General features: G+C 39.5%; 1 protein-coding gene across 1 annotated transcript in view; it reads left to right on the forward strand.

Moving 5' to 3' along the window:
- LOC139290584 (transmembrane protein 65-like) overlaps positions 1–13435 on the forward strand; it is a 30847-nt gene that overhangs the window by 8792 nt on the left and 8620 nt on the right. The window contains exons 3-5 of the mRNA XM_070912406.1: positions 5331–5375; positions 8321–8388; positions 9691–9745. Coding sequence (XP_070768507.1) covers positions 5331–5375; positions 8321–8388; positions 9691–9745 — 168 coding nt within the window. The remainder of the gene's footprint in view (positions 1–5330; positions 5376–8320; positions 8389–9690; positions 9746–13435) is intronic.

A 13435-nucleotide genomic window follows, 5' to 3' on the forward strand; every position in this document is an offset into this window, starting at 1 on the left:
GCTGTTTATTAGCTGAGATGGATTCAATACAGTTTGTGCCACTGTCGCACTATTTAAGCCATTTCCTCTGCCCCTGCTGTACAGTGACATGCAGCATGGCCAGATAGAGTACAGCCAACCATAAAGGTGTAAACAGAATCAATAAAAGAGAGTCAGGAAGATGGTCTGAACGCATCTACACAGATGTGCAAATTAACCAAAATAAGTTAAGTAACACCTGTGCATATGTTTCTAGTCATCTGATCAATGATTAATTGAAATCTGGGAGGCCAGGTGCATGCAATTAACTGCAATTACCTTGCTTGGAGGATGGACAACCAGCTTCATTTTTGTTGCCAGGTTTGAGAAGCAGTACTGTGAACTAGAGGTCTGCAGGATTTAGATCCCCTGGCAACAAAAATGTGGTGAGCATTTACTGATATAGGTGCGAGCTGGTGGTCTGTATCACCATCATTATAGGATGAGTGTGTGATAAAATATACATAAATATATGGTATTATTATTATGGCATGTTGTTATCGGTCTTAACCATTAACGTAAAGTGCATGGTTTCCCAGGAACATAATCTCGGTGTGGTGTTACTGATGTGCAGAGGAAGTCATTGTAAACCATCTATAGTGTGAGTTATTTTAGGCAGCCCACTGCTCATTTAAGAGTCTTTCCCTTTTCCCTCTTTTCTTTGTCATTTGTGCCCGATGGCTGTAAGACAGAGAGGAAACAAGGCTACTTTCTTCTTTCCTTCCCGTCTCCTGTGGTTTGGTTTTGTCGAGGACATTTTCAAGGATTTGTGGTTGTTTTTTTTACCTGTTTCAGTTCCTCCACAGCTGCCTTAATTGCCACTGGGGGAATTGATGGGTGTATTTGTTTCTCTACCAGCCACATAGAGTTCACTGAACTCTCCGGGAAAGTACTCTCGCTGAAATTTAACTACACAGTTAGGCTTCAGTTTATGTGGTGTCATGCCCCAGTGCTTTGTGTTTTCTTCTCACAGGTATATACCGACTGGTTAATTCTACATTTACTGGGAGCTACTCATTATTTTCTCTCAGCTGACAGAGAGTATTTCAAGTTGTGATGTGGCCTTTTTAGAAGCCCCTCCAGTAGACATGTGAAGGGGAGCAGATGGAAATGAAAAACAGAAATAAATAGGCTTTCCTTCAGATGAGCTCTTATATGCAAATCGCAAGCTTAAGGTGGACTTTTTCTAAACTACATTATACTACTAGTTAGTTCCAAGAAAATCCTGTGCAGAAACATTTCATTCAGTATTGTTGTACTTTCTGATTTCATTCTTTCTAAATATCATCACCCTTTCCAGAACAAATTAATTTTAAACTCAAATTTTCAAAACCTGCTGCTACAAAAACCCCCCACAAATCTTCTCCCACTTCACGTTGACTAATGACTGTCCTGGCCATTGTGGCCCACATTCTGTGTGCTGCGTAATTTCCTCTTTTCAGTCTCATAAATCACAGAGAGTAGCAAGGTGCTGAGCACATGATGAATGGCTCTTACCTTCTATTGTTTCCATTCTGCTGAACAATTGATCTCTCTCTCTCTCCCTCTCACACACACACACACACACACACAATGCAGATGATATGATGATGATGATGATGATGATGATATAAATTCATACAGATAAACACAATGCTTATACACTCACACACAATCATGCCCCTTCATACAACAGTCTGTGTTGTATCAAACCACAACCATAATGAGAATCCCCTCTATGTGAGGGTGTGTGCAATTCGAAAATCAATATAATCCTGAGGGGGAAACAAGGATGTTTCATAGTTTACACTTGCTCTATAAAGCCCAAGACACACACACTAACACGTAGTCACACACACAAGCTGCATTGCACTGCTGTACAGTCGTGTGATGAAAAATGCCCCTGCAGTTTTTCTGGTTTCTGCCTCTGTAACGCCACCACCTGAATTGGCAGAAAAACGTATTGCCTCCTATTCATCATTTCTCATTGAGGCAATTGAATGGACCGACAGACATTTATTCATTTTGCTGAGAGAGAGAGAACTTGGCTTTTGGGTTCCTTCACAGACTTATCTCCAATTTCCAAAACTCTGTTCACACTTCAATTTCATGCTGTTCCAGCACGAAGAGACAAAGTGTGGAGTAAGCCATTTGTCACAGCAAAACAAAGGCAAAGTGTGACTTTTCTCTTCCCTTTTAAACAATCACAGCAAAAGAGAACTGGGGTGTTTATGGTTGCCTCCTCAAACAGACAATGTCCCCGCATCAAGCAGCTGAGGAGGGAATAAAACAAAGGGAAACTAAAAATCTGCACACAAATATATAGATGTTTGTAGATGGACAAATTCCAAATTTAAGCCTCAATGTGAGCCTTTTCGATGCCATCTGGTAGGTATTTTGTAGACTATGTGTAGTAAATGCTTCAGAGACTAATTGTAGCTGACTTGGCAATTAACAGTTAAGATCTGTGTCCCCAGAAGAATTAAAAAACATGGCTGCTCTGGTATTTAATCATGCTCGTGGTTAGTTACTTATCACAGCCCGTTAAATGTTTTCAGCACTCCTCTCTGTTGGAATTGAATTCCCTGGAGACGGCAGCTGTGGGGGATTTAAAACACCATGCAATCAATACTTGATACCAGAGGAGTTGTGGGGGCAATAGACAGCCGTGTCAGCTATCGCACTTCTAATAAATGGCTGGATGAAGCCCAGTGGATTGGGAGAGTAAAATCTCCAAGAGATTCTGTTTCTCGTTAATGGGTTTTTTCATGTGACTAGTGATGAGACAGTGACTCAGCTGCATTTTCACTTGGCCTCATTCGTTTTAAGTAATGGGAAAATATAACAGGAACAGGCTTCTGATTTGGGACAGTATGATGTATTGCATCGTTTCTATCATATCAGAATTGGACAGATTAGAACAATTTATTAGACTGATCACAGGTCTGTATTTTAGCATTGTTCAACAGCGTACAGCCACAGTGTCTGCTGTCTGGGAAATAGTTTGCTGAGCCAAAAAGTTTATAACCTCAAGTCTTGCTTGTTCCTTTTTTTTTAATCTTGTAGAAAATCACTGTTAAAACAAATGTGGCTGTGAATGCCCAGTTGATAAGCACATGGAGAAGGTTCTAGGTTCTAGGTTTTTTACAGTTTGAGAAAGGACATCTTTGTTTTTTGTGTTCCATTGGTTAGATGACATAAAAAAGCACCACAGAAAGTGCAAGAACACACTGGAATGAGAAATTGAGAAAGAGCCCTACATTACATATAATGCTCCGGACGCTGCACAGCACATGGTTTGACACCACTACCTCAGTAAATTACTAATTTGACTGACCTTCACATTTCTGTGGGATTCATCAATTTGACAATGGTTGGAGGAATCAACCCTAAAAAAATATGACTTTCTTTCTGTACTTCCTCAAAGATATTGTTTTGTAAAGTCAGGACAAGGTTACATGTTAAACAGGAACATTTGTGAATCCATCCAGGTTCACCAACATCTTTACTGTCCGTCCATAATATATTACTGTCCCTAAAAGTTGTCTTACGCCTCAGCCAAAGCTTAGTGACTGACCATCCATCATTGTGGTTGATGAGGCCCATATTCACGGCAGAATATGCTTGAAGAAAAGTTTCAAAGTCAAAATAAATGTATGGTTTTCTTATGCTGTAGGTAACTGCTGCAGTTCAAGATAAAAAACCTAAATTCTGTTTATGAACCTACCGAAACAAATCAAAGAGTTACATACATAGTTTGATATTGGAGTTTGTGAAAAGAGATCTTTGTTGGCCTCCCAGACATTAGTGTCATATGACAGCTGAGAATAATTGAGCATCAGCTGTTTAGAGGGAGGTTTCAGTGAGAGAAGTTATGTGGTTGATGCAGCAGTACACTGGCAGCGTTGACTCACAGATGAGTACAGGAGGATCATTCAAAGCCTTTAATTAAATCCTAAAACGCCCCCTGAATGGGCGATAAAGTGAAAGAAATGCGTTCCGGTACTTGATTGCCGAAGCCATCCATCTTCTTCATCTCTGCCAGTTTGTTCCCGTCTTGTAGTTTGATTTGCTTTTGTAGCTGAGAGGATTTTCAAAAACATGTGAAATGAGGTAAAAACCTGTAACAATGCTCAAGAGGGAGGCTGGAGGCAATGACAGATCTGTGTGTGTCTGAGTGTAAGTATGAGCACTGATGAAGAACATACAGTTGTGTTGGTGAGTGTGCATCTCTGTGAATGTGCAGTAGTTTTACTCTAGTGCTGATGACAGGGCCGTCATTGAGGTGAACAATTGTCTGTTGTTGTTGTTGTTATTGTGTCAGCAACATGAGATGTGGGTTCAACTGAAGACCGTAGTATGAAGCGTGTAATGTGACACTGAGTCCTGAAAGGAAAGGAGGAAGTGAGCAGGAGATGGGTGAGGACGGCAGACAGGACGGAGGAAAGAAGGCAGGTGTTTTTTTTGTATTCAAGATGGAAAAAAACACAAACATGTCTTCTTAATTAGGTGGTCATCAGTCGATACTTGCACACATATAACACCTGTAAGTGATGGAACAGACATTTCCACTGACCTCAGTGAAACAAATCCAATTTCACAGAGCCTTAAAGCCAATGTAATTATCCTTTGTTTTACTGGAGGTCCTTGTGTTACTTCACAGCTCAATGACTGTTGTGTTAGTCCAATACTTGGTCGCAGTTAGATGTCACAGCTCTTTAACTTCACGGCTCTCCTTTTTACTTTAGTGTCACATTGTAGGAAAACTGTGATTAGATCTCAGTAAAGTAATTTTATTTTCATCGACATTATGTTGGATGATATCACTTTAAATTTGTTGATATGAAGGCAGGAAGCAAATGTCTCTCACACATCTTCTATCTCGTCCTCCCTTTCTCTGTCTATTTTTTGTCATTTTCTTTATACACACGCACGCACACACAATTATACACACTCTGACAATTATAATCAGTGTGCTGGCAGGCATCCTCTGAGGCCTGATTGGCAGCAGGATTATCATTTTCCGGCGTCACTTTTGTCCTCAGCCGTGTCTCGCTCAGGGAGGGTGGCAACGAGGGAGACGCTCTTTGCCCCTCTTCCTCTCTCTGACTCCCTTTTATCACCCTTGACACACTGCCAAAATGTTTTCCCTCTCTCCCCCTATACTCCTTTTTCTCTCTGTATCCATAAGGTCGTGACTGATGGGCTTTGGCATTTAAAGGCTGGCTGACATTTTTGCTGACTTTTCCTCTCCATAGGAAAAACAGGCCATAGGAGATGCTTATGCTTCATAAAACCTAAAAAGAACATTTCTTTCTTCTTCTTTTTTTCAGGGCAGCTGGAAATTGCACCACCTACTGCAGCACAGTTAAGATACGGTAAGAAGTAATCTTGGTGCTTGTTTACTCTTCGTGTGTGTGTTTGTATGTGTTGGATGGTTCAACCAGGAAGATTAATGCAGATCAGTCTTGTTGTGGTTCATCCACAAAGGACAGGAAAAACGTGCTTTCTATGGACTTGGCCAATAGGGTTACAGATATTGCATTAGCTATTGCCCCTGATGTCTCCAAACAATTTGATATCCAAGGATAGCATCCGTAACAGAATTATCTGAATCTCAGGTGCAAGACAAAGATGTGAGGCAGGCATACTTCACTCTATGCTGCTCAGTTACTGACCTGACCTCAGCTGACAGGCTGGAAAGCCTGCTGGTTAACCAAACAAAACATCTCTCTTTTCTCACAGTGTACATTTGACATTTGAGAGATCTTTGTGACTGTCAGCAAAAAAATGACATGAGACATCATTAAAGCTCAGTGTTTCACTTGTTTTGCTGAAATGCTGTTTTTCCTGCTTTGGCGCCACACTAAAGATAACACAGCTTAGTGAAACTTTAAAAAGAAGCATCGACTCAGCTGGCTGTCGCTGTAGCAGCGGTGTCGAACACAGCACTCGCGATTTTCCTCAAGACAGAAAAGTCTTTGTGTTGTGTGTTGCTTTTGTTCTACTGGGAGTTACACTTGTCCATGACTTCTATAGAAAAAACGTTGTAAAACCACTCTGAGCTAAAGGTCATGAAATAAGCTTGGTAACTGATGAGAGCATGGATGCACTTTGGAGCTGAAGTTTGCGATACAAACCCTGGTGTTGTTCCACTGAATCAGATAATTCTCGTAGATATCTTTTTTTAATATGAACAGTTAGTATATAAAATGATATACTAACTTTTAAGTTTGAGACTTCTGTGTCCGAGTGGTGACTTTGAAACAGCTTTTAGACTTCCCTCTCTAGAGCTCGGAATTTATCTTTGCCATTAAGGAAGAGTAGGTGGGTTAAATGTGATCAAAATATTAACTAGAGAGCAGAGAGAGCAGACCTCTGAGCAGAATAGACAGAATAGCTACAGTATATTACCCAATCAGCAAGTTTGGCCTGATGGTGGCACGAGGGGAAAGGTCATCAATTGACTAAAATCAGTCGTGATGAATCATAAAGAGGAAAAAGGAGGTTTAATTTTCCTTCAAAACAAAAGAAACTGATAAGATTTGTTAGAGTTACCCAATGGTTGTCTTTTTTTATTAAAATATTCCTCAAACAGCTTTATGATTAGTCATTTTATTCACAAAGTACAAAAATAGTGCAAAGTGCAGTAATTGGAACTTGTATAGTCGGAGGAGCCCATTTTTAATTTCCTCCTCTGACCCGTTGCTTATATTTTGTCCTCGAAGGTTTTAATGTGCAAAACAGGTTAAAGTAGCCTGGAATAGCCGAGTCCAGGGGAGATAAGGGGTTCTCATCGGGAAATAAAAATTTGGGGATCTTGGTGTTCCCCGTCATAAAAGCTGTGAGGACAGTTTGGAGTTGGGAATGAGTCTTTTTAGTTCATGGTCAGCTAAACGCAGTAGTCATGCAACCTGTCGTCGTTAGTCGATGATGTTGTATATGAAAGGATACTAGAGAGACAAGAGGCAAAGGGTCTAACAAATATCAAGCTTTCTCTGCACAGAACTCACTCAATGCTGTTATGAAGACTTTCGCTCTTCAGTCCTCGTTTGTATTTTCTGCAGTGAAGCATCCAAACCAAACACCAGTATTTGATTCTACAGGTCTCAGTACCAAGAGATGGAGTGCTCTTCACAATCCAGTCATAGTTGCCCCTGGTGTAGCATTGAAGTAAAGTCTGTATTTAATATATGAGTGAGTAGGTGTTGTGTGTACTGAGGCCCTAACAGCAAGATTGAAGGAGAGCTGTGGCAGAATAAGAGCTTTAGAGAAGAAATGACTGGTATTCAGCAGCAATGATGCTTTAAGCAAACACTTTGTTGCAGCTTAGTTACTCAAACTAGACTGAACTTCACATGAACTTCAACTAGAATAGACGAAACTCCCCCTGGAGCGGTGGGTGACATTTAGAATCCAATCCAATTTTTTCATTTTAAAAGACGAAACCCATTTCAGTTTAGGAAAAGACCTTGACTGTGCTACAGAAATAAGATATTATAACTTGCCCACTAACTTGTGGTACTTTAGTGTGTATTTACGAATCACATTTTACTGCCTGACACTTATTTACTAATATTTATTATTTTCACTTTGCTTGCTACTACACTACTACACAGTTTTCCTCATGTGAGATCAGTATTAGTTTCATGCAACTTGTTTTACATGTCACATATTGAGTCGAGGTTAGGAAATTGGAAAATATATTCTTCTAGTTGTCTTGCTAGCAAAACATGTATCAAAGTAAAACATTGGCACAAATTAGATGAAATAAGACATTAAAGGCGTCAGAAAACATGAACTGTTAGCTAAACATGGCAAGTTCATAATGGTAGAGATTGTAAGATTTGTCTAAATGTCGGAGGTATAACTGAGGAGTACATTGATTGGAATCATGCAAAGTATTAAATTCTTTCCACGGGTTAATAGTGTATTTTCTGCCACGTTGTATGAAGCATGTGGCTTCAACTGAAATCCCAACACTTCAGTCATGTTTTTGTAACATGCCTCCACAATTGAATCTGTTACAGCAACATATTAAAACATGTTTGAATAAATAAATAGAGCTAGGGTCCATCTTCAGTATTATTATTATGACTATCTTTATTTCAAGCACCTGCCAAAAGCAGCTTCACAGTATTAATTTTCTTTTCAGCACGGAAGTGTTTTATGTTCTCGTATCTTCTGTGTTTGTGTTCGTTCTGCTCTGCGAGACTCAATTATGTCTAATGGATCTATTAATTCAGACTCAAACACAATTTACAAACTGTGTGCATATTTTATCTGTTGGTGAATTATTGTTTGTTTGTTTGTTATTTTGCAGTCCTGCTGCACAATGCACTCCCTTTCGTTGGATTTGGATTCTTGGACAACTGCATCATGATTGTTGCTGTAAGTCTGTCAGCCTCATGCAGCTCAGTGGGTATAGAGAGATTTACTCAGTGTTAAGAGTTTGATTCCCACAGGGGGCACCGCTGCATGAAGAATATGTTGTATGTGCTCACAATACTGTTGGGAACTTTGGCTGGAAGCATCAAGGGAGAACAAGAAAAGTCTTTGATTGATGTTACTGTATTTATCTCGCAATGTATTTCCTGTTTTCTCCGCGTCATTGTTTGGCAGTCTGTGTCCCATCTCTCTCTGTTTCATCCTTTTATCTTTGTCTTTTAACTTTCTATACATTTTTTTAGCAATTTGCCTGCCGCAAGCGTACCCACTTTTGATTTAGTAAGTCTTTGTGAAGTTGTTCAAATACATTTCTAAACCCAGTGGAGCAGAATGAATTTATCAGCTTAATTCAAAGTGTGCCTCCACAGCAGAGTTGTTTTTAACACAGAGATGAATTCTTATGGGGGAAAGGCAAATAGAGTGAAAAAAAATATATAGAAGAGAAACAAACAAAAGAGAATAAATCTACATAGAACATGATGGCATAGCTTTGACAAAAAAAGCAATATACTGTAACAAAAAGTAAGAACATGCAGATATTATATAAAATATTCAGACCAGACTGCTGTTTTTTGCTCTTTACAAAGCAGACTCTGAAACAGTGTGAAAATTGAAATCAGCGATTAATCACACATTTGGGCCGGATTCAACTTGTCTGTGAAAAGTGCATTAGGTAAAATTGTGTTTTTTAAAGTAAGTGACTGTAAATGTCTGACTGTACTTCCAGAGCGTCCCCTTTATTCTTTCAGTCCAGACTGTGAGAGAAACGAATGCACCCTGCCTGAAGATCTCAGGCTGCTTTCCATTTGTATGGGATAAGAGGTCTGCACTAAAGCCAGGAAACCATAAACTAAAAGACTGAAAGCTTCTAGAAAATCTTCAAAAGCTTTTAACGCTACAAGTAGACTTTGATTAGAAGCTACCATGTTACTTGGTTGAAGTAAAAAAAACTTTAAGTTAAAAAGTAAAGAGGAGAGAGACTTTTAGTCAATGTAATGAAACATTAAACGGAGGAAGAGATTAAAAAGAATACTGGCATCCCGAACCATTAAGTAGTCCAGAATTGGCCCCATACGAAGTTAACCTCGATTAAATTTCATTTCTGTATTTCTCTAGCATGAACAGATACATGTCATTTGTTATAAACCCATACATTAGCTGAGCTTTCCTGTCTTACAAACTAACTTGTGTAATGTGTGTGTGTGTGTGTGTGTGTGTGGGTGTGTGTGCGTGTGTGTTTCTCAGGGTACACAGATTGAGTTATCCATCGGCGTGATCCTCGGTATTTCAACTATGGCGGGTAAGAGAATGTCATGATCCTGATGTAACGTAATATCTAATGAGAAATATTTACATTTCTAATACAAATCAGTGCGGTCAGTAAGTGTGTCTGAGGGTTGGGTTTTTTAGAAATTTAGTTACAGAAAAAAGAAGTATAATACAAAAAGTTTTACTCACAGACATAGTTTTGGTTGAGAAATGTATTTTGCCGGCCCGGACTCCAAGCCGACTGCCTGTCTACTTCCTAATCAGAGTGATGGTATGCCAAATCATAGTGGACTCCCATCTCTTATATCTTAAATGGAAAGAGGCATTTTCAATTTCAGTGTCGACCGAATACACTGTCTCATAATGAGGCTTTAATGATAAACTCACAGTCTGACCAGTGCAGTGACACTAATCCAAAAAAAACGAAGTGAGATAACATTAGAGAGAGAAAGAGAGAGAGAGAGAGACTGGCTGACCTAGATAAAATAATATGATCATGCTGTTCACAAGCAGATTGAATGGGTGTAGTCATGTCCACTTAAAGAGGTACGTTTGCATTAAATGTTATCACTTGTTCCTTTTCAGTGTATCTGGTGGAGACACTGAGGTTATTATGTTACATTTTTGAAATACTTTAATACTAAAAATAAAATAAAATAAAATACTACTTTTGGTTGCAGAAAGGTGCTGTGGTTTCAGGGCAACTGGCATTCCTCCTTCTACTCTGCAAGCTTTATCTTTCCTCTTCTGATTTGTTTGTTGCTGCTGGTGGTCATAAAAGTTAAAAGTTTTTGTTGTTTTTAGGTCACGCTTTTAAAGATCAAGCAGACTCCGTAAACGGATCAGTCTGAAAGACTTAAAGGAGTCAAAGCTGATGCTGTAACACAGCAGAGGAGGCCGAGGCCTGAAGCTGCTTTTACTCTACTTCACGGGGAACTGCAGAGATGTAGAAAACTTGACCAGTGCAGACTAAATCAAGGAGCGATGGATCTGTCAGGGATTTAGTGAAAGAAGAGGTATTTGAATTTTCATTTTGAGGTGTCAAACAAGCTTTTGATCCTGCTCTTGTAGATTTACAAGTTTTGTTTCATTTTCTTAGGGAACTTTGCTATGAATGGAAGATTGGGATTTTGATTAGGCCAAAGTAGCACTTTCAAGTCTGGTGGGATTTATAGACAAATGGGTTATCAGGTTGCAAACTCTGGTAGAAAATCTAAATTTCATTTTTCAGACCGGCTACTAGTAGCTTGACAGGCAGAGTCTGTTATCTCTGAGTGGCATAAAGAGATTTTCCAATCCAGGTTTGCGTGTGAGCTCCAGCTGCGAAAATCCCCAGATAATTATAAAAGAAATTATAAAACTGCCACACAGCCACTGATAGACGAAAAACAGAGGGAGCTTCTGTTCTTTCCTCAAGTATAGCCTCAACCCAGTTTCTCTCGCTCAGACTCAATTTTCTCAGTTTTTTCTTCCCTGCTACATTTGGGACATTTTGAGGTCTGCAGTTATCTAACTCAGTCCTGAGTCATTTAGCGCGAGTTGCAAGTCTGCAGTCAAGTCCAGCAATCAAACAGGTTCTAGGAGGCAAATGTGGCTCAGCTGGCTCGAGGAAGATGGCGGCTGTGCTGCCAGAAGATGGTTTTCTGCTGAGTTGGGCCAATTACATCATTTAAACGGAGGTAATGATGTGAAAACTTCCAAATAGGATTAAAACCATTTAAAATTACAGCTACAGTGATTAACTCAAATCAAAATCGCCCTGCTCCTTCAGAGACCCATGCCCTTTCCAGGTCCCCACAGTTGGATCATTATTGTCAGATTCTCATAATTATATTACATTATTATGTTTATATATATATATATATATATATATATATATAGCCGTACTTTAAGCCTTTCTACAGCTGCAGCTGTCGCACACGAACACACATGCAGTAAATACACACCCAGCTTTGAGTGATAACACCTATGTACAGTTATGTGTAGGTGTACCTATCATGGCTTATAGCTGCTAAGTGAGTCTTGCAGACAAAAGCAAGAGGCGCCAATAAAAAGCTCCCACTGTCTCCCATCTGTTATTTCACATTGTTTCATGGCCCATTTATTCACCAGTAGAGACGACTGTGGATGATACACATGCAGACAGTATCTCTGGTTTTGCTGCAGGACTAAGAAAGTTTTAGAAAGTTTCTTTGAAAGATGGAGACATCCATCATGAAGTAAGCATGTGATAAAAAAGAGCAGAAGAACAGGGAAGGAAGTCTAAATCTTTCCGTGTTGGCTAAATGGTCTGATGTTTTATTTTTACCCAGAAGTGAAACTCCATCCAAAAAATATAAAAGCTGTCTCTTGTCATTTTTCAAACCTACTTCACTCGCTCTCTCCTTTCTCTGAGTCCCTCCCTCTCTGAATCTTTCTTTTATCTAATTAGTGAGAGTGATGGATGAAGTACAAGGGTTTCACTGCTCATTGAAAGTTGTGAAAGCGTCTGTTACATGGTAATCTAAATCTCTGCTTCAGAATCACGTCTTTTGAGTGTGATTGCATGTCTCGCCGTCCTGTGGAAGTGGACTGAAGCAGAGAGAGCGCTGAGTTAAAGGCAGACAGCTGACCTGAGTTTGTAATTACATTTGAGTAGCTTGACCACATAATCAACCCTGATGGGTTCTCCATTACATCTGCCCCCTCAGAGGCTTGTACGGAGGTCTGTATAATGACAGCACATTATCTTCTGACTACATGTTGCCTGTATTAATGACCTTTACTCTGTAATCTGCCTCTTTTTTATTTCAAACAACCTTCCATCACTGCCAGGAGACCATGACAGATTGTCTAACAACAACAACAAAAATAACAATATCGCTAATACATAAAGTACATTTCAAGTGTGTGTCACAGTGAGGACACACTGTGTACTGTTTACAGTCTGTGTGAAAGGACATCCTCCATATTGCCGAGACAATATAAAGGAGAGTATTTGACTCATGTCAACCTTATGTCTCTAAATGTAGAAATGTGTAGAAACTAATTACAACATGTATTTTAGTGTGTGCTGCAGCCAGAAACTTCGATATACAGTTTAACAAATGTTGCACCACTGTAAAAATATTTTTGCCTGACATGAATATTATCTCTTACATAAAACATAACATTGCAAACAAAGAACTTCTGTCCCAAGCTTAACAAATAAAATCAGCCTGGTTTTTTCTCTGTTCTCAAAAACAGGCTGATTTTTTATTCACTGTTAAGAGTTACAGTCAGTCTTTTCTGTCTGAAATACCACAACAAGCTCCTCATTTAGCACAAATCCACTTTGTGTGTTTTGGCACTGAACTTGGCCAAGAATTAGAAACTCGCACACTTTCCTTCCCGTTTGCTCTGCCTCTCTCCTTGCACTCTGAAGTAGTAATAAAGTCATCCAAAGAGCTTATCGCAGAGCAACAAGCTTGATTGGAGCCAAATACAGACAGACCAGCAGCTTATTAACATTGATGCTTTGTTCCTGCAGGCAGACGAGTCTCTCTTCAGTGAGGTCAGGGTCATAGGCCTGCTGAGACACAGTAAACAACACTTTCCTGGATCTCTGCACACACAGACTTCTCTAATTATACTGTGACTCTTGCATTGAGTCTTATCTGAATGCTTATTAATGCGGGTGCAGGGTCCTGTATGTGTTTTGTTTCAGATGTATGACTACAGATTGTCAGTTTGGGTACGTTAT

This window comes from Enoplosus armatus, chromosome 9 (genome assembly GCF_043641665.1).
Source record: "Enoplosus armatus isolate fEnoArm2 chromosome 9, fEnoArm2.hap1, whole genome shotgun sequence".
Taxonomy (NCBI): Eukaryota; Metazoa; Chordata; class Actinopteri; order Centrarchiformes; family Enoplosidae; genus Enoplosus; species Enoplosus armatus.